General features: G+C 36.4%; 3 protein-coding genes across 3 annotated transcripts; 2 read left to right on the forward strand and 1 right to left on the reverse strand.

Annotated features, from left to right (window-relative positions):
- Positions 1–2,635: 2,635 nt before the first annotated feature.
- LOC146163374 (collagen alpha-1(XXI) chain-like) lies at positions 2,636–6,513 on the forward strand. The gene is made up of 7 exons (XM_083380470.1): positions 2,636–2,756; positions 3,847–4,015; positions 4,582–4,717; positions 5,051–5,148; positions 5,675–5,868; positions 6,316–6,461; positions 6,496–6,513. The coding sequence occupies exons 1-7, from the start codon at positions 2,669–2,671 to the stop codon at positions 6,511–6,513; spliced, it is 849 nt and encodes a 282-aa protein (XP_083236596.1). The 5' UTR covers positions 2,636–2,668.
- A 2-nt stretch (positions 6,514–6,515) lies between these two features.
- On the forward strand, positions 6,516–14,515 carry LOC146163375 (adhesion G-protein coupled receptor D1-like). The gene is made up of 6 exons (XM_083382131.1): positions 6,516–6,814; positions 7,885–8,011; positions 8,808–9,039; positions 10,306–10,502; positions 11,208–11,517; positions 12,510–14,515. Exons 1-6 carry the CDS (start codon positions 6,561–6,563, stop codon positions 12,710–12,712), a joined length of 1,323 nt encoding a protein of 440 aa, XP_083238257.1. The 5' UTR covers positions 6,516–6,560; the 3' UTR covers positions 12,713–14,515.
- Positions 14,516–14,638: 123 nt separating this feature from the next.
- LOC146163376 (aldo-keto reductase family 1 member B1-like) lies at positions 14,639–23,492 on the reverse strand. The gene is made up of 8 exons (XM_083381076.1): positions 23,424–23,492; positions 21,061–21,228; positions 18,787–18,903; positions 17,787–17,864; positions 16,580–16,803; positions 15,531–15,696; positions 14,886–14,968; positions 14,639–14,739 (listed from the first exon to the last, which is right to left on the reverse strand). The coding sequence occupies exons 1-8, from the start codon at positions 23,490–23,492 to the stop codon at positions 14,691–14,693; spliced, it is 954 nt and encodes a 317-aa protein (XP_083237202.1). The 3' UTR covers positions 14,639–14,690.
- Positions 23,493–27,327: the final 3,835 nt, after the last annotated feature.

Here is a 27,327-nt window from a genome sequence, read left to right on the forward strand (position 1 = left end):
AGATGACCAAGCTGCTGTTTATGGGCATCTATAAGCAACAGACATGGAGTGGGTAAAACATCATTCCGCGCATTTCGTCAGTAATTATTCAAAGGAAAACGAGCAACGCTTTATTACTAGACCCAGGTCGAAGGAGTGCGTATAGGTTGTTGACATCTTCGTCTTTGAAATACGCGGAAATTTCAGTCATTAATTACATGGCAAAGACGCAGAAACGAAAACGAACCGATTTACCTTTAGACCAAATGCAGCGCAGTGATATTGTTCCCGAAAACCGGTGCGTTCTTGCTAAAAATGGTGTCTCGACCAAAAAGTGTTCTCCAGTTATAAGACAGCCACCCAATTGTCGTTAAATCAATAATTATTATCATGATAATGATGTTAATAGTTGAGTTTCTTGGCCAAAATACGTCAAATGACAAAATATTTGGTCGCTGTTGAACCAAATCTTTGAGTTGCCAGTCTGGCGTCAGACCACACGATGTCCGTAAGTCGCAGCGGTAAACCGGAAACAATTTTTTAATGTAAGGTAACAGTAGTTAAATAAAACAATGTGTATTTAGCATTGTTATTTATCGATTCCACTATAATATTGTATTTAAGACTGGCTAATATTTATACATGGTAGGCATTAAAAACGTTATGGGTCTATAAAGCTAAAAAAACGTTTAAAATTAACATCCGTGACTACAAAAAGCTGGGAACCGTTGTTTTAATCAGTGCGTTGTAAAACTAATGTAAGGGATTCTGTGTTTGGATATTCAAGCATGGAAATCAGGATTTTGACTAGAGCTCGATGTGTTTTTTGTCTCTAAATTAAAAAAGCGCCCTTTAGCAAATATAGATAGTTTTTACGGTTTCGCAAAACACAGGAATGCGGATATGTCATTCACCCAAAGGAAGTGTCTTAGTGCGGTAAAATATTAAACTTACTACAAAAACGGTGTTTACAATTAATCATATGCTGCGGTTAGCAAAGTTCAACTGCATTCATCGTAGCACGTTTTAAGCTTGAGAAATTTTTTTTGGCGGACTTGTGACTTATACGAGAATTTTAAACTTTGAACCTTGGGCTTTGGGTCCTGGATCCCATGAACTTGGACCTTGGGTAATGAGCCTGGCAGTGTAATGAACAAATGATCTTGAAAAGACTTAAAATAAATTTAGTCCTAAGTCGGCCTTTTAAAAAAATAACAAGTCAAGTCACTATTAGAGAAAGTCAACATTACTGATATAAAACACAACGATAAACCAATAAAGTTGGTAAACTCGTCCCAATATAAGCAGGACCACAACCGAAAATTCGAAAAAACAGCAACATATAACCCGCAATTGCTTCACGTGCAAAAATTGAGAAAAAGAGCTTAATTATATATTAAAATGTTTTATAAAAACATTCCATTTCAACCAAAATCATGGAACGTCATTTTACTCAATGACTTAAAACAAGTCAAGTGATTTTTTCGAAAAGATTAAGTCAAGTCAAGATATTTGAAAACCTTGATTTAAGTGCACTTTAGTCAAGTCATTGGCAAAGTCGATAGAACACTGGAGCCTGGGGCTTACGACCTGGGACCTCCTGGAGTTTTACATTTTTCGCGGCACTTGTGTCGTAAGGACCAATGTATAAAAACCAACAAGTAAAAGCCGACAATAGTCTGCGTATTAAAATTACGGTTTTTGTTTCCATGTGCGTAATTGAGAATGCGCCAAATTGAGACGTGCTGGAATTTCCAAGAGTCATCGTTGACGCAGATGCGACGTCACGAGTAGCGTTGGATAGAGTAGGCAACAAAAAATAAACAGGAAGCGCCATTTGACATCTATTGATCTCGTGCGTTTTGCCAGCCTACAAAGGATGGCGCGTGAAATGAGTAAGATGTGCAAAGGCTTCTTGGCATTTTAGATTTAACGTCACACGAGCTGCTGCGAATCTTAAGCGAAAGCTGTCGGACGTTAAGTGATGAGAACAATGCCAGAGTTGTATTGCTATATTAAGTGCGCCATAGGTATGAGACAGTGTTCTGAGCGAACTTGTCGCGCCGATATTTTTATAAAGGAATATCTCTAAAAGTTGTGGTGCTAATAAAATGAAATTTTTATACAAACTTGTGATCTAGCAATAAGGCAAAACAAGCTTTTAGCAATTAGAAAAATATTAATATTTATAAAAATCAATATTAATATTCATCAATATTCACCCCTTGCGTCAAGGCAGTGCCAGGATATCAGGGATAGCATGAACACAACAGCCTTTTTTAAGAATAAAAAGCAAACTAGCCACGGAGTAGGATTGTGTGCCTAACAGTGGTTTAAAAACATGCACGAAACGTTCGTGCAATGTTCAACGAGACGGGCACCAAAACACTGCTAAAGAATTTTGAGCATTTTTATACCCCTAATTATAAGGAGTGTAAGTCTGCTTGTTGCCTTTATTAGATCCAATTGTTGAAAAGAAGAATAGCCCTATTCATTGCTCCTAATTCGCTGTAGTGCACCAGCCTTCATAGGCCGAATTATATGCAATGGGGCAATTGCAGGTTCGCCAATTTCCGAAAGCGCATTAGCACAGTTATTTAAATACGAAAAACGAAACAAACTACAATATCTGACCTAAACCTATTCTTCTTCCTTCAGTTGCTTGCGGTTTGTTTAGGCTTCAAAACAAATGCCGACTGCAAAACTGCTTCTATTGATTGCTGGACTTTACGCCTCTACAAAATCACCGGGCATCGCCGTCGACGCCAATATAAACGGTGAGAAGTGGTATATTGCCTTACTATGGGCTTTGAATTTACCTATACTATCAAAATTATATATATTATTTAAAGCAGCGTTTCCATTTTGTTTTGCGGCAATCCAAATACTAAGCTAAAGTTTAACAGCGAAGCCACTAAACCTTTTGTATGCTTACAGTACACAAAACACCATTAAGACAAATACAAAATCAATGAAATTTAATTAATACGGGACCTGTATTTATATTGTTTCCAAAACATTTTCAAGTTTTGGAGAAATCTTAAGCCATTTATTCACATGACTACTACTGTCGGCGACCCACCTATAAATTAAGCGACAAACCCGTTTTGGTTTGGACCGATTGTTGAAAACGCTGGTCTAAAGGAACTTGCATACCTTAGCTAGAACGAAAGAATGTGACGATTTTTATACTAATGCAGGCGAGGCAGAATGCGAAGTCTTGTGTGTGTTCACATAATTGTTGTTCTTAACTGCTTTGTGTTGGTTCGTAGCTATATATGAACTGCGCTTACGCTGCAGCCCAAAGGGGATAGTAGGTTTGTTTTTGCAAAAGGTCAAATGCTATTCTGCGCTATGTAGACACTACAAGGGCCATGTGGTCGTTTACTGCATTGTAACTACTAACAACATCTTGATAAGTGGCGGAAACAAAGAATAAATAGACTATAGCCTACGAATAACGTTGGCTATGTATAACGTTTTCGTCAAATCTTTAACGAATTGATTTAACAAGTCCATGCAAACCCAACAAGTGGTGCGATATTGCATATGTAATAACCTTGCTTGTCGTATTGCTACTTTTGGGAAGTGGATTGCCTCTAGAGTTTACATGATTTACGGCTAATAAACAACTGAACTCACATTTAGATAAATCTTTATTTAATTGTACGTTTAATACAATTAACAACGATTTTCGGGACAGTTTTTAATTTTATCCAATTTTTCCATCTAGTATGTATTAAAAAAGTGGCAGTGTGTGTTAAAGTGTGATTTGGTTTGATTTACCAATTACCGGTACCATAAAAAAGTAAAATTATTTTAACTTTGAATCCAATGTTTTTTGAACTTATAATCCAATTTTATTAGGCAACACCTGGGCACCTTGCCACGTGGACCTGATATTTTTGGTGGATCGATCAGGTTCTATTGGCCCGATTGGGTTTACAAAGATTAACGAAGGTCTGAACGCCACTTTTCCGGCTTTTCGAGCAACCATCGGAAACAGATTGCAAGTTGGAATAGTGCAATACTCTACGTAGGCATATGCGCTATATATTTTGAAATGTTTTACTCGTTAAACTTGCACTTATTTTAAATGATTTACTATCAAAGTAGAATGGTACATACACCGGAAACCATCGCAGACGAACCGGGTGGCTTCCGGTGTAGTGAGTGATGCGAAGGCCGCTATCATAGGTCATAAAGCGGCTTTATAAGGGTTTAATTGTTGGACGCATGTGTGTGTATCTTTCTATAGATGAAACATTTGTTAGTTTTAGTTTTTGCCTAGCTAAGGGTGTTGTGCGCAAATGCTAAGGAATATGTTTGACGTCCAGCTTACGAAATTTTAACGCTGGCTTAAGTTGGCAAGCTGGATCAATGAAATTTAAATTCAAAACATAAATGCAATCCGTTTGCTTTTGATTTTTAAAAGGGTTTACCATTTATGTAGCCTGTTGCTGAACAAGCAAAGTGAAAATGTAAAAGTCAATATATTCTTCATGCTGCGAAAAAACTGTGAACGAGCTAGTTCATGTATTAGGTTATCTTATACCGTTTGTCGAACATGTTTTACCCTTCGGCAACCCTTTATGATTTCAGAAAAGGCGATTTTCCTATTTCGACAAAGCTGGGCGACTGCAAGACCGTACAATGTCTCCAAGAAGTTGTCACCCACAACATGAGCACTATAAATGGTACAACATATACAGCAGCCGCAATTGAAAGAGTCGTAATGGTACGATGCATGTTAATCATATTTTGTCACAAGTGCCACTTGTATTTAGATATGTTTATAACCCTGACACAACCAGCGGCAATATTTCGTTTAATGTAAAAAAGAAATCTTACCATAACTCTGAACCGTATTGCAGTATATCGTTTTTTCGAAAATAAGCAATTGTGTTTGGCACTTAAAATCACAAAGGGTACCTAAATATCTCACGAAAAGGCTTTATGTGCAAGCCTGATTCAAGTTAATAAAGCAATATGTTAGACTTTGTAGTACAAATATATCTTTCAAAAAACAAAGGGGTATATTTCGGAAATAACGTTTTTTTCGTCGAACTAGGTGGATTTCCCAGCCTCTACAAGATGGAATACATCATCCAAGGTTCTGGTGCTTTTGACCGATGGTAGCGCCACCGATTACACAAAGCTTCCACAAATGTAAATAATTTATTCATTGCATGTGGTATCAAAAGAGTGAAGGTTTTAACTCTCAGCCGATATATGAGAAAATCAAGTAGATTTCAATTAAAAGGCAAGGCGCTGTATAAAAATACCAATATTGTAGCTTGATAAATGAATCACGGTCCAGTAAATTGCAATCATATTGATAAAGACGTTTCGATACGTACTTGGTCATTATCAATGCTAATCTCGGTTTTGTTGACCCTTTTGCTTCCAGATTCATTATCAAACTGCACTACTAGTGCATAGTGTATCCTTTATTTAGAAATACCGATACGATGAACAAATAGTATTTTTTTTTCTTTATTAGCAAAACCTATGTTGGCATTTTTGTAGTTATTTCCGAGATAATAAGCATTAACGGTTTGTTTTATGTTTATTTTCAAACTTGTTTTATGTTCAGTTTCAAACACATGGTGTGCACAATGGACTCAAGTTCCAACAGCTTTAAATTCGATTAAAAATCGAACAACCAAAAATTATATAATCTTATACGACACAGGTACAACCTCACACAGAAGAACAAGGTAGAAGTACACGTCATCGGAATCGGTTCGAACATCGGAATATCAGAACTGAGGATAAGCGCCAACGGTGGCAAGTCCAACGAACGGGTCTACCAGGCCAGCGACTTCAACGTACTGGGCGAGGTTCTGCATAACGCAACCATGGAAGTTTTCCAAGGCTGTTTGCAAGGTAACATTGCAAACACTGAACTTCTACCAAGGCCATGACAGTAGGGTAATATCGTGTGAAATCTTTATCAGTCGACTGTTTCTTGTTCGGAGAAGTGCTTAGAACAGGCAAAATCCTCAATGCCATCAGTTTTTTTTAAGACATTATGGAAGGTAAATATTTAGAACACCGTACGTCTATTAAATAGCCATGGTTAGCGTTAAAATTAATAACAAGTAAAGTCTATACATATATAATTATATAACTATACAAAGTTTCTAAGTCCAGCTGATAACACAGGATAATAAGCTAAGTCCATAATAATAAGACTTACATATCATATCTTACAAAAAACAGACCGGCCTTGTTTGGTAAGCAACAAATCCCAACTAGTTCGAATCAAATTCAATCAATCTCACAAAATTTGCCAATCAAGCTTAAATTTACCCTCATTTTTGTATTATGAAGATGAACCAAGCACGACCCCAAATATCCCTCTAAGTGACGACAGCCCTTACTGTGACGTCACAAGCAGCGTGTGTCAGCAACCCATCAGCATCCAGAGTTACGCGGAGGGCAAGTTCGGGCAACGCACAAAGCCGGGGACACAAAATGTCGCCAATTCGAGCTCGTGTTCGTCGCTTACAGGCGTCGGCGGTAAGATAGGCAACCAAACGGTTTCGATAGCGTATCACACTCCCAGTCTTGGGGTCATGATGAGCTTCCTGACGGCGCCGGTGTGGCCAGGGCGCGGTTCCGCGGTCCAGGAAGTCCGGTTTCCACTGCTGGCCCTGATCGCAGTTGTTCCGCCATTTTCGGTCCCGATTAACTACACGGTGCCACTTAACTGCTCCCTGCCCGCTTTTACGGAACTTTTGGCCAACGCGGGGTCGGAACCAGCCAACCCACACAACGTCAGGGTCAGGGAGGCCCGAATGCGCTGCGTGTTTCTGGACAACAGCACCAAGTGAGCCGCCGACATTTTTCTTAGGCCTATACGGTTTCACTGTCGCTAAAAACTATATCTTTACGTGCAAATTCATAAAGTTTGGATATAGGTCTACTTGATAAAACAGGCCTTCACAACAAAACTAATAAAATGAAAGCTTATCAAGAAATTGCCACTTTTCTGCATGCAATTGGAATGAAATCGCGCAACCATATGTATACAATTCATAACTGTTTAAGCTACATTTTGCAAAGCATTTTGTATAGTCTAGATTTTTATACATAAGTAAGCCTAAGTTAAACAAGTACAATCAAGCATAAAAAACAATTGCGCTCTACAAGAAATATATTTAGTAATTACGTACCAGAAGTGATTGCGTTCTGTGCAGTGACCAAAGCTTTGTTATAATTCCAAGGCATCACAATAACTCTATTCCACAGCGTAAAAATAAACAAAACCAAGTGACTAAAGCTGCCTTGTGTTTACTGCTTACTCGAAACGCTAGCAAAGCGCTGATTGCAATTTGATAATTACAGCGCCCTCTCAGTTAGAGGCAATGCCAGCCTAGAAGATACTTAACAAACAATACCAATCTACAAACCTACACGGAGGTGTCAAAACTTATGCTCTAGGCCATTAATAATGTTATAAAAGGCGTTTCACCATGTTAGAATGAAATAGACATACATAAGAAGAGTTAAAGCAATTTCGCGACAATTGCGAATGTCAGGGTAAACGTTTGTTTTGTGTTTTTGAACTTTTTCTTTATAATTAGGTAATCTCCAAAATCCTGCAAAATGTAAAAGATAGTTTTGCGATTCAAATCAAATGATAATTCACTATTATAAAAAACAGTTGAAAGTTTCGTGGTTAGCTATGCCTTAAGTTTTGTATTTAATAAGAATTTCATAGAATTTTGTTGTGTGCAAATGCACCTTTGAAAAATCTTTTTTTTTAGTTATCATGAACGCATTTTTTTAAGCCATTTTAACTTCTTTAAAACAACAATGACACCTCGGCCATCGAAACTAATTGAAATTGAAACTGTCAAATAACAGAGGAAGTGGTGTGATACGTCTTGTGTTTAGGTTCTCATCATTCGGCATCACCACCATCAACCCGACGTCAATCAACTACAGCTGTCAATCAAACCACTCAACCATCTTCGCGTCTGTCATGTCGTTGACCACTTTCACTGAGCCTCACGCTGTATCGGTCAGTACAACTGTCAATCATCGGGGTTTGATCGAAGGGCAACTGTTTTGATTAAATGTTAAATAATAAATCCTATTGGATGTTGTGCTTAACGAGTCCTTTCAAATAGCTGCAGACTGATGGTCGAACCAGTTAGCATTGTGCTTTCCTAATTCTTGTTTTAACCAGTCTAACTTTAATGAAGTAACTTATCAGATGCCAAGTTTTGGGTTGATCGCTTAAAACGCAATACCAAAAGTTATCGATTTTTTATTGTTTTAATACTTTACGTTTATGTATCTATATAATTTCGATTGGCACGTGACTTCCTTTTTTTTGAGTTAAATTCACCACAATAAAACACACTAATGAACTCTGAGTAGTAAAAGTTTAGCCTAAAAATCTACAAAATAGTTACCACGTACACATGTTACAGGTCCATCTAAATATATTTGCGAATACAAAGTATGCTTCTTTATTATTTGTTTTTGTTTTATTTTTGGCTTGTTCCATCGGGTAGACAAATTCACCGTCCTTTGTTAAACATGAAAGCTTTGATGCGCAACATAATAATATACAATTACCAGAAGAGCTGTTTTAGATTATCATCATTATGCCTGCAACACTTTATATATAATAATAAACCTTGGTGCTATTGTTGTAGCCTTTGTCTTTCTTTTTTGTCTAGTCCTCTTGAGCACACACATATATGCACAGTTCAAGGGCAATTTTCGATCAACACACTTCGGACCAAATCGCATCAGAAACTAATGTAAACTTTAAAACAGATACTTATAACTTTAACATTGCTTCACAGATCCTGTCCTACATTGTCGGCGTCATCTCGGTTATCTCACTCATACTGGCGCTAATTGTGCTGCTTGTCGTGCGCAAAAAGCTGCGATCGAACCGAACCGTTGTGCAAGTCAACCTGGTCGCCGCACTCCTAATATTCCACGTGGTGGCGCTCTTCAGCGACCTGGCGCTTTACAATCGAGCGGCCTGCCAGATGGTGGCAGTGTTGGCGCACTACTTTCTGCTCTGCTCAGGTAGGGAGGTTGGTTTAATATAGGGATGGGTAAACTTGTGAATTTCTGTGTCTCGCTTTTTATCATGTCACAATCAGGTTTGTCCGATACTTGAAGTTTCATTCCATATCCGATATTTTGCGATACGATACCAAATACAGTCAATACTCTGCTAAGAAAATCAAAATTGACAACGTTACAACGTACAGAGTAATGTTTTTTGGTGATTTACAAGGCATCAATGTTTTGCGTTTTTTGGGTGATTTATAAGGCCTCAATTTTTTGCTTTTTTTCGGTGATTTAGAAGGCATCAATTTTTTGCTTATTTTTGGTGATTTATAAGGCATCAATTTTTTGCTTTTTTTTTGGTGATTTATAAGGCATCAATTTTTTGCTGTTTTTTCGTGATTTATAAGGCACTAATTTTTTGCTTTTTTTTTGGTGATTTAGAAGGCATCAATTTTTTGCTTTTTTTGGTGATTTATAAGGCATCAAATTTGCTTTAAGATTAGTTGCCCCAAGATGTTAACCTACTATTGTTTGATTAATTTAGCTTTCAATGTAGAGTTGGTGCTTTGAAGGGCAAATCTTGTCTGTCGTTATATTAATTTATCATTAGATGAACGCCGATACCACCCTAGTATCGGACGAGACCTATATTGGCATCGGCCATCGGCTCCGATTGGATATTATCGGTCATCCCTATTGTCACAAAAGTACTGACTCCACATTAGACATTTTTGTTTTAGTTTAAAGTTTGTAGTTACTATTTCGAAATAGTAATCCGAAACAAGACAATTCCTAGTTGCTTTCAATAAACAAAAAACTTAATTTAATTTTGCTTAAATTCTCCTCTCGCTTTAAATCACAACGTTAGTGACTCAAATTATATACTTTGCTTAAACCTACCTATATTAGAAGCTACCTATATAAAACCTACACTTAAACCAACCTATATAAAACCTACCTATACACATGAATAAAAGTATATCACTAAAACGTTAATCCACACCCTATGCATGCTTTTCACACTGTAAAGAAAATTCAAGAATCATATTCTTTGCTTAAAACCTACCTATACAAAAAGGAAGGTGTCAATAAAACGTTAATAAATAGCCGCATGCATTTTACGGTGGGTTATTGTTAAAAAGAAACGAACGCGAAGTTCCTTTTAATACAAACCCACAACAACATAAAACGCAAAACATTTCAGGTTTCTATGGCATTCTCCTAAAAAGGCTATATAGGCCTACTTACCGTTTTAACACCTGCCTTTCCTCCAACCAGTCGCCTGGATGCTGACAGAGGGTATTACCTTAGCGAGAAAGACTTTCGGCAGCGCGCTTCGGGGTCACCAGAGCAAAAAGCAGAAGGTTGTCACCTCCGTGTTGGCCTGGGGAATCCCCGCCCTAATAGTGGTCGCAACTGTTGGAGGTGGATTCCCCACCCACACCTACATGGCAGCGACCCCGCAACTTTTTCAGGTGGGAATTGAACTTGGTTATGTAGCAATAGTTCGACGTTTTTGTGTATTCGCTGGAGCGATTTGCCTGGCCCAAATCTTACAAAAGGTGTTTTGGATTCAGCCGGAAATACGCTAAAGGAACGACCCATCCCCTCCGCCTTATATTTTTGCATATTATATCTACATAAATGCTTGTTTGGCATGTGATAAGACTTCACCCAATTTTGAGTAGATATTATAACCTAAAGGCGCTAAGCGTACCATATAAATGTGTTTTTATAAGGTTGTTTAAACATGGACATTAAATTGCTTAAACTATCACTTTTTACTAAACTTTTTTGTAACAATTCAATTTATACTTACGCCATGTGTACTCAAACTATATCTATAAAGCAATTCTTAACAATCTAGTTAATGTGATTTTCGAGCTTGGTGCGAATCGGTAACATCTTTGCAACATTGCCATTGTATCGTAAACCACATCCAACTTAATAAAATAAACGCATTGTATGCTTTTTATCCTAACTTGTTATGTGTTACTGTGCAGGCATATAGCTGTAGAGTAAAACGCCATATACAGAGTCATACGTAAACCAGAAATAGCTTCCTATGTTAACCGCGTGTTTAAAAAGCAAATAATCCCACCTAAGCGATTCCGGGCAACCCATAAGACAAACCGGTGGTTTAATTTTGACTGCTAAAACGAGCGCCATTTTGTGTCCAGGCCGCCTTCCCGGATGCAACCTCCAGGTTCAACCGCTGCTTTCTGCAGCCGGGATCGGTGGTCATGATCGTAGGGGTCCTGGCTCCAATCTGCTTCGTGGTGCTCGTCAATACAATCCTGCTTGTTCGGGTCGGTCACTTTGTCTTCAATATGAGCAAGGAATCGGAGAACTTCAGGCCCTACGCGGAGCGCAACAACAGCACTGCCAACTTGGTCGAGGCCAATTATAGGCACGCCAAGGCCGGTTTTAAGGCCATGCTTATGCTAGTGCCGGCTTTAGGCATTCCCTGGTGTATCGGAACTATTCAAGGTAAGCAGTTTCGTTGAGTGATGCAATATGTTAGAATTATCAGACCATAGTTGTTTTTGAGAACCGTCTTAAGTTTGAGCATTACTAAAACATATTGTAATCTACCCTTTATAGTGTCGGTATCCCTTTAAAATGTGGAGTTCAATTCCCTTTTTTTAAGTCGAAACGCGATAACCTAAATTCGATCAAAATATAAACACACAATCACTATTCAACTTTGCAGTCAAATCGAACTTTCTGCTTTCAATGACTAAAACTTAGAAAAAAATAACTTTAGCTTTTTAGCAATAAAACGTTCTTGAGTTGTAAAGGTATTTCCATAGAATAATATCTATTTTATTGTGATCTCTATGACATTTCTTTCAAAACCTAACTTTAGTTACATGTGAAAACACTATTTATGAAAGATTTGGTAAACGTGGTTTATAGACGAGGCTAAAATTCACTTTTAGGCATGATTTCTCTCAAAATCAACAAATAAACACCCTCGATTATATAACTTATTAGTAATTTTTTTTTTGCGTACTCCAGGCAACCGATTCTTTTTTAACTCTTATCATTTTTATTTTGTGAAAAATCTGTCTGCCGAAGCTTAGAGAAAATCCAAATAAAACCAAAAGATATTCGAAGCATTGATTTATACTAAAACTAACGAACTCATGAACGACTTTATTTAACTTGGTGATAATACTTATTTTTAGTTATTAATTGTTGTAATATTCCCGTCATGACTTGGTTCAATTCATTTCAATAAACAACGTTTTTTGTTTTATTTAAAAACCGGCAGGTAGCAACGTGATTGCAAATCAATTTCTATTATACCCTAACCGACAGATACAAACTCATCTTCCTATTAAGTTTTACTTCATAATTTTCTCTTGGTTGTTAATTGTTAAGTCATATCCGGTCATCGACCATTTTCAACGCAATTATCCCCCCCCCCCTCCTAAAAAAAGTAGATATATATAACAAATATTGTGTTTGAACCGCAGTAAGCAGCCACGCATTCCTCTACGTGTTCGTGATCACCAACGGACTCCAGGGCTTCTTCCTCTTCCTCGTTTACTGCGTCCTTAACGGGGAAGTCCGGATGGCCGTCCGACATCGTTGGGAGCGGAGTTCGGTCGGGAACAGCTTCCAAATCCCGACACCGCACTCTTCCCAAGAGAAGAAGAAGTCAGCGTCCTCTCCTTAGCAACCGAGGCGGCCTTAGTAACGGAAGAACGGTACGCGGTCGATCGGGCGTAGAGCGAGGGGAGAAGTTATTTTCTCCTCTATTTGTTTCAAAACACTTTCCCTTCATAATAAATTGCAAAGCCAAAAAGGTCGAGCAGATCGACAGCATCTTGATTAAGACGTTTCGATACGAGCTTGTATCATCTTCAGTTGATGTGACTTTCCCTTGACATGCAAAAAAACTGGGAAACTTTAATATTTATTTAGTAGTAAACCCTACAAAGCTATTTTCCCCTCTATTTATTCCAAACACCCCTCCCCCATACATAAACAACAAGAGGGCAACTCTAACGGTGATTTAGTATTCATCCCTCGTAACCTATTTTCTCCTTTATTTGTTCCAAAAACAACCGAGACCGCCTAATTTACGGCAGAACGGTGCTAGGCCGGTGGAGCGTAGAGCGCAGGGCGGGATTATTTTCTCCTCTTTGTGTTCAAAACAATTCGCCCTTATATGTACGAAAATAGGAAAACTCTAAAAGTGATTTAGTATTCATTCCTCCAACCCCATTTTCTCCTTTATTTGTTCCAAACACAACCGAAACCACCTGTTTTTAGTTACGGGAGAAACGGTACTCGGTCGATCGGGCGTGGATCGAAGGGCAGTTGGTTTCTTCTCCATTTGTTCCAAAACACCCCCCACCCTAACACACACAAGAATTGGACAACTATAAAAGTGATTTAGTGCTTAGCCCTCCAAAGCTATTTTCTCCTCTATTTGTTCCAAAACACCGGATATTTAGATTAACCCAGTTTTTCTTAACCTGTGGTTACCTACCCCTATATTTGAGCAACTTTGACAATAATCTAAGATGTTAGCGTTTGTAGCGCTATTAGCCAAAATGAGTTTTATTGGCCCCTCTCGCAATAAAGAACTGCAGGTCACAACTTGATTAATTGCAGGTCAACTCAAATTTTACGGTAATCATTTAAATGTAGGCTATATAATATTTTTTATTTATTTTACCACAGGGAACCATGCCCAAATGGTTAGAAATTATTAGTTAAATTGGGGAGAATAAACAAGGGATGCTTCGGTTGGCTACCTCGCCATAACAAGTGGTTAACCAACTTACTGATTTAATGCAACTTATCTAAAATTGCTTTATTTTCTCCACTGGATGTTAGGCCAAATAAGAGCAAGTCACGTGAAGGTTGCCGAGTCAAAAGCCGTTAAGGAACGTAATGTACGAAACATGTGAACTTTGAAAAGTTGTTCTTTTGATTTGCTCAAAATTATAGAAATGATTACGACTTGTTGTAAAGAAATTGCACTTGTTCTGTATTGCGATTATATTGGTTGTTTCGTAACGAAATGATTGAAAAGTTCAACCTAGCTAAAACGTGTTACTTTCATGTTCACTTCAGGTATATTTTCACTCTACTCAAACTGCCCTATTGTATACATTAGATTTTGTGGTCTGGTTTTGTTGTTTGTCGCTAATTGATTTCAGTCTATTTTTATTACCTTTCTTTCAAAACCTGAACATCGTCGATTCAAAACCGAAGGAAATCTAATTTAAAGAACAAGGCCATTTCTTTTTAATCTCACCTCGAAGACTGAATTGTGATGTAGGGCGTACGGCCCCGTTCAATCATCGAAAATATTTTTTTGTCTTTCTCTGTAAAACTTTTATACCGCTGTATTAACATTTTTCTTTTGCTACTTTTGTTGTTTCTAAAACCACTGTGACTAAAATGCATGCATGTGTTGGGTTTGCTGATATTTTGAAAATACATTAACCTTGTATAGATTTTTATTTGTCTACGATTGATGAAAATATAACTTTTTGTATTTGTGTTGGACTTCTGAGAAAAAGCTGTATTTGTACTTGCAAAAAAATTAATTGTCCAAAACTGCTCGTTTGACCAATCGAAGAAGGTGTTTAGAGATATCATGTCTTGTAAACTTTGTAACCAAGATTATTCCAAGACGTTCATTCCGAATAATTCTCGACGAATGGAAAGTATTTCAAATTTACATCACTGTGAAAACAAAACTAGCATTAGTGAATATTCTTTTTGTTACTAAATCAAATGGCAGAAAATAGTTTTTTTAATACATTATAAACATATTTTTTTTAATTTCAGACATATTAAAAAATAAATAAATAGTTTTCTGTAAACATTACCCTGGAAAAGGCACCGCCCTCCAATTTCTGTCGAACGATTTGATAATCGACATGTCCTCTTCGCTTAACTCAAAATCGTAAATCTAAAGTGGCAAATTGTTTTCTTAATTTAAAGCATTCTTCTTAAATTATATTTTAAAAAATTAGAACGTTCAACTCGAAAATCGCAAATCTGGAAAAGCATGAAAAAAAAAAGCTTTACATGAAAAAAAGTATTCCACTTCTGTTCAGGCATATTGCGAAACTGCTTGCAAATATGGATTCAGACTGATTGGCAATAGTCATGCTAAGGTGGCGGTACACATTTTGGGCAAAGTCATTATTCATACGCAAAATAGAAGCGTGTATAATTAGGCTTTGTCAGCTTGTTTTCAATTTTTTTGGCTTTTCTGATTGATATGATATTCCCAAAAGAGTGAACTGGTCGAAGTGCAATTCTTTTTAGGCAAAAACGAAAATAAACCTTCTTCATATCTGCAACTACTGAGGGAAAACCCGTTACAAATGGTTGCAAAAAAACCTTGATGCCTCGGGCTGTAAACAGTGTTAATTAGATGGGGGCCTGATTAGTTTTACGTAACAGAAATCCTTTTAAAAAATCGTAAACGGCTTATTTGCACGAATTAGGCAAAACGCGGCACAAACCTTAAAGTTCGATTCGATCCGTGTTGGCTTGACACTCTTCGGGATCACCGTCACTCCTCTCTGGATCAGGAAGCGCAGGAGGACCTGGGCAACCGTCTTCCCCACCTTGTCAGCGATCGTCTTCAACTTAGGATCTTCCAGCAAGCGCGGGTCATCCTTCTTGGCCCTATAAAGCGATATGTTGTAATGTACAGTTTAGTGTTCTCTCTAGGCACGTACATTGGTGAAGCATTACAATGAGGAATCTTTCAGGCATTTTGTCGTATAATTGTTGTTGTTGAATTATATCTGGTGGTTGGGTTAATAACTCTTTATTAGAACAGGTTCCAATAACTTTCTTCCTAATTCTGGCTCCAAACAAAAGCGTTTGAGCAATATAGTATAGTTTTGTTACTATTATCCAACCAGCTAAATGTTATTAAGTAAAATATGACACAAAATATAAAAAGCAGGCTTTATATTAACGCATAGCAAAACAACATTTCCTACAGGGACATTGTATTATTATAGGAGCTTCAACGCCATCCAAAAATATCATAACTCTAACTTACATCATTAAATTAGGGTTGCCTAATAAGGCCGAAAATTGATCACTACAACGTAAACAATTAATTCGAAAAAAGATATATATATATACATAAAAAGATATATATATATATATACATATATTTAAACTAAATTGAAGGAGAATGCTGGTACGTTTTTTTTAATTTATTTTCCTAACCACATAGGCTACAAACAGTTTCTTTGAGAATCCAGCTATGCTAGCGAGCGAGGCATTAAAGACAAAGAGCCATTAATTTTGCCGGTAGAAAACGTGAACTCATTTCGATTACACAATTCTTGTTTTAAGACCCTAAAAGATTTCAGATGCAAGGACTCCTGAAGTGAACCGTTTTATGCAAAATTGCCTCTTCTTTCCAATACCATTATAATAGAGAAAACCCTACCAGAGCTTTATGATAATTTTAACTAATACAACCAAGTTTGTGCATTTGTTGTTGAATGTAAAAAAAAACACATCGCCTGCATCTATTAGTACAGCTTACCAAGGTCGACCGGAAGATCCAAGCGAGCTGTATGACGTCACAACGACGCCGCGTTGCTGACAGAAGGTGACGAGCTCCTCCTGGACTAGGTAGGGGTGCAGCTCTATCTGGTTAACGGCCGGTGGAACCTTGCCCTCTCTCAAGACCCTTTCGATCTGAAACTTGTTGAAGTTAGACACTCCAATGCTCCGGACGAGACCTTCCTCTTGGAGTTGTTCCAGACACTTTAAGAGAGAAAAAAGTTGAAATAAGACATGTTGGCCTCGGGGCTGTGATGTTTACAGCAGAGTTGGATCAATTGTAATTTGTAATTATAATTGATGTAATTACTTACAGCTTTTAATGTAATGGTAATTGTAATGCAATTGAGGCATTTTCATTCTGTGTAATTCTAATTGTAATTGTAATTTTCTAAAATTTTGGCTCAATATATTGGAAGTTCCAATATATTTTTACGTTGTTTATTTTCTTTGGGAAGCGATAGGACATAAACTGTTTTCCATATTTCAGCAGCAATGGCAAAATTAGTAAATTGCAATTTTGTTATTGTAATTAATTAGAGTTTTTAATGTAATTGTAACTGTAATGTAAATGAAATATTTAAGGGAGTAATTGTAATTGAAATTGAAATTAAACTGAATTAACGTAATTGAATCAACTCTGGTTTGCAGGAACGTAAAATTTAATAAGTTTAGGAGCAGAATCATCTTTATAAGCATTCAACGGGCAACTACGCTTTTCGACAAAACAAATATTACGCTTGGTGATGTTACACTATATAGTGTTAAGTTTTCGGTAAAGTTTACAAAGTCTTCGCAAAATGCAACTTTATGTTGTGTCGATTAGATCTCGGATAGATCAGTTTACTTTTTTCAAATAGGGGATGCTTTTCACCTTTTTTGTATTATTGTATTTATCGACCCGAGAAGCTTGTTATAAGTATCATTTTTTATTTGTTAAACTCTGTCTTCATTTCATTTTTTTTAACTTTAATGATGGAATGCTTTTGCTCTCGGGCGGAATGGAACAACATGTTGTTTGCCATTAAAAACAATTGACAATAGTTTTGTTCATAGACCTAACAGTGTCCGAATTGAAACGGTTAAACACAATTTTCAAGGTTTGCAACATTAATGAATCATGAATGAGCACACTGGGTATAGTCGTAGTATGTTTTACGATTAAACAACAATGCTTTAGGACAAACCTTCCACGTTTTCATGTAGTCAGTATCATCTCCGACTCTCTCCTTATTGCCATCTACCGGCATGATTTCTGGTCCTCTCTGCAGAATCAAACTCTCAGTTAAGTAAGGTCAGCTTTGTATGTGTATTAACAACAGAATCTGGCCCTCCAACAGAACACATAATGCCGACGATAAAAGTTCTAAAATTTATCAATAAAAGCTTGAGAAGCGCACCGCTCCGAACAAAAATCAGTCAGCAAGGTGTAAAACTTTAATACAAATATGCATTTCGCCTATAAATGGCATCAGTTTTACACCTTGCTGACTGATTTTCGTTCGGAGCGGTGCGCTTCTCAAGCTTTTATTAAGTAAGGTCATTTGCAATTTTGCCCAGTTCAATCAAAAAGATGAAAACTAGCCTGATCAACTATACAATTAAACCGAATGCACATCTGACGTTAACAAAGTCAGTTGTTGTCTTACTATGAAATAGGTAAATTTAACGGCAATCTGATATAGACCTACTTGACCTGGACTAGTGTCCCGCAAACGGTGTGCCGCAAGATCATATCAGGTTTTCCGCGGTGTTCCCATTTTTTTTATTTTTTTTTAAGTTAATGTTTCATAACCAGTAGAATTAACATGGAAAATGTATATTTTTGCATATTTTGACCATATGCCGCAATCCATAGGTAACTTTACAAATTTTATTTATTATTTAAAACTTGTCCAAAGATTTTGTAGTTAAAGTAGTTAAAGCCAAAAAGTCATAATTCGATGTATTTTATCCAACAACTTAACAATCAGGCGATTAGCGAATCCGAATTATACCATTGGTTTTGAATCTTTTTGCAAAGAATCCTCGGCAGGTTTGCATTCTGTATTTTTTTTCTTGAATGGTGCTCGAAATAGAATAAAGCAAAAAATATCACATCGCAAAAGAAAAAAAAAGAAAAAGAAAGTTTTTAAATAATAAATAATAACCCATTATATATTGAAAATATTTACATTTTCTCCTTACCTTGTAGGCCATTGGGGTATGGATAAGATACAGGTCGAGGTATTTCAGATCGAGTTTCTTTAAACTCGTCATAAAGGCTGCCCTGACGTCATCGGGATGGTGAGAGTTGGCCCATAACTATAGAAATCATGAACAATAAAATATATTTACATAGAAGTAAACCGCAAGTCTTCAACAACAGAATAACCGAATGGGACGATCCAATAGGGATATTCATACAAGCCAGGCTAGAAAACCTAGCCTGCGGTGAGGTTCGAACTCACGACCTCGGTCATACTAGTCCCATCGATCTACAAACTAAGCTAATCCGACTCGGATGGAAGCGAGTAAAAAACAACCAACGCGCAGGGTTTATTTGTCGGATAACTTTTCGAATTACGTTTCTTAGTAAATTTATTCAATGGATTTTTATTAGTGCAAACAATTCCATATTAAAGGGAATCTCCAGTTAAACAACTAGCCTGTGGTGAGGTTTACAGTTGTTATACACGTATGTGGAACCATTTTTCCTTTTTCATACTAAGTATAACTTTTTTAGAATTGGTAAATAATACTAGCAAAAAAAAATAACCTTCTTGAAGCTGAAAATGAATTATAAAGGGCATATTTAAGTCTAAGTTATTAAAGATTTAGTTTTGACGGCCCAGCAAACCTATATTTTTAACAAAAACTGTTAGACTTGGCAACAAGAATCACGGCAGGACAATCAATATGCTGGCAAGTAACTGTTTGTCGTGTTAGCCTAATTGTCGTGCGAGTTAACCGTTATTCATTGTTATCCTGGCAACTTTACCGCCGACTTAGTGATCACGTTAACAACAATTGGTAATTTAAATCAAATATTTGCAAGATCGATTTGAGAATCTTACACTAGCAAAACACGAAGGAAGTTAGGATAAATTAAAACAGCGAAAGGGAACCGCTTGCAGTGTGCGTGTTTGCTGGACTTAATCACTTTTGGCTTTACTTAAGCATCATTTTTAATAATTTGGGTCAATCGAAGTGTTGCACGAGATCGTTTGTCAACCACTAATCAATACTGACCGCTTTTGACGAAAAAACTAATTATCATTGCACGACTTCAGTTTGATGCAGCGTGCAACGCAACAGTATAAGATACTGCCCAGGTAACTAGCGATAAAACGTGATTAATGTAGCCTATACGTGTGTTAACGCATTTTTAATAAATGTCGTGCTATTAGTGATCGACCTTTCGATAAAGGTACGCCAGTTGTAATTACATGACATTTGTCACGGTACCTCCGATTTATTCCTTGGGATTTGCACAGCTGGGTACTCTGTAAATTGCTTTCACGTACTTTAGGCGTCCATAAAAAACGTGTTAAAAAACTGGTAAAACGAAGTGAAGAATTTTGTGCTAAATGCTCGTATACTTATAGGCGTTTTCAGGTATGAAATAAAAAACAAAAGGTTAGTTTCCAGTCATATTGCAAACTGCAAATCACGTAATACTATATACTTTGAAAATATTTGTGCATGCCGGACCTACAATTAGCGTAAAAATCTAAATTCCTAACGCAGTTTATTTGGCATTATTAGTTTTTTTGGCAGAAAAGGTTCTGTTCAAACTTGTACCTTTTGCAAAATGACTAAAAATACATAGTACGTTATTAGCGTGCCGAGGGATAGGTGCAACGCAACACAGTCAAACTCTCTGACTTCAAAGTTAGTCAAGACCTGATTTTCGAAAGTTCCGCAGCGGAATAACGCTCAGCGTGTGTGGCATAAAAAAAACGTATTTTATTTGTTTGTTCTTTTTGTTGAATTTTCCGGGGTAATGTAAGCACGTGGCTGTATATTTAGAACCGGATTAATATTAACTCGAAAATGGGACTGCACACATCATTTAGATATATATAGATCGTATGATATATATCCATAGTAAATAAATACTTCATCAGCAAAAAACTTATACTTTACAAGAAGAAATACCCCGAAAAAAGCATGAGAAAAAAACTACAAATATACAGCCTATAGTGCTCTGCTTTGTTTTAACAAATTTCACCTTATTTTAAATGATTTCTTGTCATATTGTTGCTTGCACCTTTTTTATAATTTTTCGAATCTTTATACTGCGAGCATTTGGTGTCATTCATTCGAAAGAAGGGGAATAAAGTTTTTATGAAACGTTGGTTAAAACGTACAATTACCCGAGGAGCTGTTTTTGTTTATCATAATTATTAATATGCCTAACTCGTCCCACGTGCTAAAAAATTCAAACGATTCAAAATTTTGAAAGTAAACAATCGTCACCTTTGACGTAACAAAGAGCTCTTCCCGGGTCACAGTGCCGTCTTGAAGCTTCGCCCTAATCCCGGCCCCGACTTCTGCCTCGTTCTGATACAAGTGAGCGCAGTCGATGTGTCGGTATCCCACCTCTATTGCCTTGCCCACAGCAGCCACCACCTCGCCGGGCCCTGACTGAAATTGAGCGCAAAGATGTTATTATTGATAGCTATATAGGAAGTGGGATATTAGCCGTTTTGTTCAAGTGCCTGCTCCCAGTGTTGCAATAGCCTAATTGGAATAAGTTCGCTTGATTAACTGTTTTTGAATTACTTAACTTCATTTAAGTCTATTGGGCATATTTTAAAAACATATAAATTATTTTGTTCAATACCACATCTTAGGTTGAATAGATACAATGTGGAATATAAGAAATGATGACCAGTCAACAAATAGTAGAAATGCGAACTTTTTATTTTCAATTTTCTAATTAAGTATTAAGATAATACAAGAAATAAAAAACGCAAAGGAAATTGTTAATGAACTAGTTTAGTTCAATTAAGTCCCTGTTTTTGAAATACTTAATTACATAAGTCTTTGGGCAAAGTGACCCAAATCGACTTTAATCATCGACAAATCACTTGACTTAACTTAAGTCTTTGGGCACAATAACCCACATTTTTATCATTTGGACAAATAATTTTGACTTCAGTTGCCTAGGAAAAATGAACTGAGCGCATCTATCTTATATTATTTGGCAAATGACGGGTAACTGACGAACCTCGAAAATATGAACCTAATTACCAGCATTCCGATGATTTCTGTATAATGGTCAATTTAATGACTTCAAAAAAAATTTTGCTTGTCACTGGTTTTACGTTTTGACAAGCAAAGCGTTTTTATCTAGGAGAGTGACTGTACATATGGTAAAATGTGATCTATTAATTAGTTAACAGAATACTTTTGAAGAAATACACATAAGCCACTTTAAACCAAAATTTATTGTCATATAAAAATAATCATGGCATCTTATTCAGATTATACTTGACATTTCTGTTTAAACATTGTTTTAAAAAAGTCAATATGTTTTATAGTGAGTTTTTTTGTTGTTGCTTATACTTATTTAAATTTGGCTTGGAAGCCTATGAGTAGAAAAGAAACAGAACTGCCACAAACTCGATGGCACAAATAGAAAAAACAGCTGTAACATTCAGACACAAACAAGCGGAAATTCCTACTGTGATTAACTTCGAGAAAAGCTGTTATACATCGCGTCGAAACACCACGCAAACAGTTACTGAAATCACATATATAATATTCCTGATTAATTAGCTAGCCATAAATCTACATATACCTGCCAGGTACCAAGTCCGAAAATAGGCATCGTGAATCCTGTATTAAGTTTGACATTTTGCGGGACATCTCCAGCTGACTCGCCTTGCGTCATATTGAAACTCTATTTTTTTTTATAAACTTATGCTATGGTAGAAATATGTTATAAAAGACAACTATAAGTAATTTGGAGAAAATGAAATGCATTTTATTGCGATTTGCCGAAAAAATGAGTGAAAATTACCGCAGACAATGAATTTAAAATAACAATTTTATTCAGATACTTTTTAGGATTGTTAAATAAAAACAGGCAAAAGCAGAAATACTGCTCAGCTATTCAATGAAACATACATACATATGTGTGTTAATAACTGAGATCTAGCCCTTCGAAGCTGATTTTTGACCAACGACTACGGCTTACGTATAATTAGTACACTTTAAAAAAAATGTTGCCGAAACGGTCCCCCAAATTTCTCCAGCGGTTTCCCAAATTTTGGACTTGCAACTTTTTGGTATTTAAATGAAACACTTGCGGTCTCTTAAAACTACTTAGCGGTCACCCAAACCAAACCTTAAAAAAAACTGGACGCTGCTACTGTGAGAAACACGGCATATATAGGCAACATTTCAGCACGCCACGCGATTTTGTAAATACCCCGAATCGATTGCAAATAGTATCAAATAAATCGTTATGAGCTGTCACGCAAACCAATTTATGATTTCTCAGAATCCAAATCCAATATCTGAATTAGTTGTTAACAAACCGCCTACCTTTTTGGAGGAATTTCAAACCCTGTGTTTTAATGAAACATATTTTTAACAGAAAGTATAGGATTAGATTCGGAAATATTAAAATATGTAAGAAGTTACTTCGGTTACTCGTATGAATTATATTTGTATGTTAAGAACTTGAGTCAAATACGCAGAGAGCAACTAGATGTTTCTTGCAATGGTTGTCGAATTTCAAAAGATTGTTTTTTACTTTCAATAGATTTATCACAAATCGCTCAACTTTGTGGTACAAGTTAAAAAAAAAAACGAAAAAAATTGGCACGTACCTTCCAAGTTCCAAGTCCAACTGTGGGCATCAGAAAACCGCTGTTCAATTCTACAGAAGGCGTCACCATCTTTTTAAATAAATTATATTTACTTAAAAGTAAAGATTGTCCTCCTGAATTCTAAAAGTGTAGTTTTAGTTACTTTTCGCGGTTTGTCAAGCAACCATAGCCTACGTTGATGATGGCTTTTAAAACGGACCACAATGACGAGTTACGAGCGTCTAAACAACATTGGCTGTAATGATTTTCATCGGAAATGTTGAGTGCACGAACGAACTAACTGCACGGATATCCGCTTGTAAAATCAAGATAAAACACGTACAAACGATTTTCGATCCACCATATGCACGATTCCGCAAACTTTACTGCTTTGCTAGATTTATAGAGCCATCTTGTTTTGTTTTTTTCAGGTTGTCATGAGCACAATACCGTTTTTTTGCGGTTGTAACACAACCTAACACTGATTTTGGTAAGTCAAAGCCTGGTTAGAACTCTTACAATATATAACATATTAACAAGTAAATATTATCGACCTCAAACAGAAACAGCAATATACACGATGTTTTCTACAATATTTTTTTTTTTGGTGTAAGATACATCAGTTCTTAGTTTGTAAAATCGTTTAACATTCAACTTTTAAAACTCCTTTTCTTATTCTATGTAATCTTTTCCAACGTTTGTCGTGATAAACAATCGTTTTCTCATCACGTGTGCTGCGAACTATATCGTATACTTCGGAAATTATATATTATTTGTCCTCAAACTGTCTGCCTTACAGTCCTTTAGTGTGCCGTGGATTTTTTGTGATTTTTAATATAACCTTTTCGTAGTAGAAATACGCATAGAGGCAAGCATACGACAGTTACATGTACACTACTCACAAATCCCATGTTACAATCCGTGTCAAAACAATCAAATAATGTTGTCATTTGCATCTGTATTGCTGTGCAAATATTGATTTTATGCCTGTAAAATTTTTAGCAAAATATGTAACAGGATTGAAGAAAATGCATGTACGTTTGAATTAACCCTACAAGAACACAAGAACCACTGCTGTAGAAGGTAATATTTTAAAGTTAGTTTGGGCAAAAGAAAACAAATATTATAAGCGCTTTTAACTATATTTTTTAATATAACAACGGCGCTTATAACAATTTTTTTGTCAGGAGAACCATTTATTGATACAATGTCTGGCAGCAACAGCATATTTAAGCATGTTAGAAGAAGCTATTATTTCAAAGTTATTTCAAACTTTTCAATAAAAGCAGACAGTTAGGTAATATTCGAAAATTGCTTATGAATATGTAGACAAAACGACAAAACATGATTAATTAAAGTCTACGTCTAAAACAGTGATTCCCAAAGTGGGGGCCGCGGTGCGGAACCTAAAGAAGGGTAAAGGATCCGCAAATAAAAGTTTGTAGTCTTAAACTCGCAAAATTAGTTGAGTAGAAAAGACGAAACAAGTGAAACCAATCGAAAAAAAATCATGTAGTAACGTTATCTTTTCCCGGTTTTATATTAAAATGGGGTCAAACAAACAAGTGGTCTGCAACATAAAACTCGTAAGAAAGTTAAAAAACACTAATATAGCAGTTTTCAATATTCAAAAAATATTTTGTGATCAATATCCAGTATACTTCGCAACTATTGCATGCGTTAATCCAATAGCGGTGTTATGGGGATACAGAAGTTGGGCACTGCGATGAGTTAGCTGTTTGTGCTTGTCCCGATGCCACGCTAGCTCCAACGTTAACAATGTTTCCATAAGGGCAAATACAGTTGCGTGCGATGTTGTGGATCTCGGCAGCGGTTAAGCGGCGTTTGTAGATCAACAGGTCACTGATTGTGCCTCTACAAAAAATAGAAAAAACAACTGCGATAACAATAAAGTAAACAAGCGAAAACGGCACGATTGTGATACGATAAGTATTAACTGCGCTGACGAATTTAAGCAACCGAATCTATCGCTATAACTAATTAGAGCCCACGCTCTTAAAGAAGTGTTTCGTAACCAATGCGACGCGACAAAAACTAAGAAGCTTTAATTTCCTTAAATTTAAGAAATCCCTGGATAAATACGAAAAATGGCTTATATTCTTTAAATTCGAATTTATTTATGTTTTTTGTCTTATTTTTTGTTTACTACCAAATTTCTAAAGAGAATCGGGTCGCCAAAGCTTCGTTATTATGCTTACGCTTAGTTTTTAGGTCGCCGCGAATAAAGTTTAAGGAACACTACTCTGAAGACTCCATGTCTTAAGTTAAGCAATTGTCTAATGCAGTGGTTCTCAAACTTTTTTAGAAAAATTGCGCAACGGTCCCTAAGCAACTTTTTACATTGCTCATGGTCCCTTAAAAATATACACAAAATAACATTTGTTTTTAATGGTATCAATGGGATGGGTGCACTTGCTTCTTTGCTATCAGCTCGGCTATATGTTAACCTCTAACGAATCACTTTTTTGTGTAAAGCAATCACGAACAGTTTTAAAACCGTGACCGTACAGCTCACAGTGACAGCGCAGCAAGCTGTAAAAACCTAATTCTCATTAGCACAATGCAATACTATGACGTTACAATGGACAATTCAACTCAAAATGTACAATAGCGTGAATGAGAAACTAATCAGCTTGCTTTGGAAAATTAAGTTTCCAGAATTTTTTTGCACAAGAGGTTTTCTTCTTCAGAAGCGTCGTTTTGATTTTTTGTTAGGTGCTTCGCGGCACCAGAAAATTGTCTCGCGGACCCCAGTTTGACAACCATTGGTCTAATGTAATGCTATAGGTTTAGCGCCGAACCAAAAAGGATTCTACTACTTCCATCCGTGGGTATAACTACTCAACTTAACGTTTCGGCTCAAAACGATATTTGGGTTTTGAAAATAAATAGAAAGTTATTTGAAACATTCAAAATGTTACGCACATATATGTTTGGATTTATTTCAAATAATGGCAAAAGTTCAAAAGAGGTCGAGATATCCCCAGCTTACGTGTAGCTTTGGGATGCATCGAATTTTCCACCCACACTGTCTTGCTCTTGACCAAGTAGAAGGGTACCTCCTCCCCTTATTACCGACCCATCGTAGCCATGTTCCGAGTGATATTCACCGTTCACGTAAAGACCCATGAGCTTCGCGGCAGAGTCGAACCAAAAGCAAAATTGGGTCTAACAAGACGAAAAAAACAGTTGTATTACATGGTAGTTTAGCGGCGACCTCAGTCCGAGGAGTTATAATATTTAAAGTATACAATATAATTAGTAGCAAAAGTAGCAAGATAAGTAGCAATTGGCTATAAACCAATCCTGATAAGTTTATTATGATCGAAACTAGCGGATGTACTTTGAACCTTTCTCCGATGTCCAAAATTTACGGAAAAGGGATATCGGCGCATAATCGAATACCAAATGACGTCATTACTATGGACAAGTAAGCAAAATAAAATTCTAACTTCAAATAACTTTTCCAGTCACCAAGGAGAAATGTGAGTTAGCGTTAAGAAGTCTAGATATTTTCTGGAAATTTATTATAAGTAGCAAGCTTGTACAACCTTGTTTGATTTACCATGCCAACATAGGACCCATCCTGATAGAAGTGTTGTATTTTTTTCTATATACGAAAGCATGGTAGAGTGGCTTGATAATATATTTAAAAAAGATGTATTTGATTTTATCACAAAGAGACTTGAAACATATACGCAATATTCATTATACCCTTTATATTTTTCATCAGAAAATATTTTTCATCAGAAAATATTTTTCATCAGAAAAATATTTGTTAAACAAAACTTTTAAACATACAACAAAAAGCGCTGGGCAAATAAATGCTCTTCAGAAACAATATAGACCAGGGGTGCTTAAATTATTTCTGCCATCACAATCAAACCTGACAACATGACGATCC

Source organism: Ascidiella aspersa, chromosome 2, assembly GCF_963924565.1.
Source record: "Ascidiella aspersa chromosome 2, kaAscAspe10.2, whole genome shotgun sequence".
In the NCBI taxonomy this organism is placed as follows: Eukaryota; Metazoa; Chordata; class Ascidiacea; order Phlebobranchia; family Ascidiidae; genus Ascidiella; species Ascidiella aspersa.

What these genes read in the sequence shown, in the direction of transcription:
- LOC146163374 (XM_083380470.1), top strand. Translation starts at nt 2,669, where the DNA reads ATGCCGACTGCAAAACTGCTTCTATTGATTGCTGGACTTTACGCCTCT. An exon ending in CGTCGACGCCAATATAAACG is followed by an intron (nt 2,757 to 3,846) that starts GTGAGAAGTGGT and finishes CAATTTTATTAG; the next exon opens with GCAACACCTGGGCACCTTGC. An exon ending in CAATTGAAAGAGTCGTAATG is followed by an intron (nt 4,718 to 5,050) that starts GTACGATGCATG and finishes TCGTCGAACTAG; the next exon opens with GTGGATTTCCCAGCCTCTAC.
- LOC146163375 (XM_083382131.1), top strand. Translation starts at nt 6,561, where the DNA reads ATGATGAGCTTCCTGACGGCGCCGGTGTGGCCAGGGCGCGGTTCCGCG. An exon ending in TTTCTGGACAACAGCACCAA is followed by an intron (nt 6,815 to 7,884) that starts GTGAGCCGCCGA and finishes TCTTGTGTTTAG; the next exon opens with GTTCTCATCATTCGGCATCA. An exon ending in GTGTATCGGAACTATTCAAG is followed by an intron (nt 11,518 to 12,509) that starts GTAAGCAGTTTC and finishes TTTGAACCGCAG; the next exon opens with TAAGCAGCCACGCATTCCTC.
- LOC146163376 (XM_083381076.1), bottom strand. Translation starts at nt 23,492, where the DNA reads ATGGTGACGCCTTCTGTAGAATTGAACAGCGGTTTTCTGATGCCCACA. An exon ending in GGATCTTCCGGTCGACCTTG is followed by an intron (nt 15,697 to 16,579) that starts GTAAGCTGTACT and finishes ATCGCTTTATAG; the next exon opens with GGCCAAGAAGGATGACCCGC. An exon ending in GGATCGAATCGAACTTTAAG is followed by an intron (nt 14,969 to 15,530) that starts GTTTGTGCCGCG and finishes TTGCCACTTTAG; the next exon opens with ATTTACGATTTTGAGTTAAG.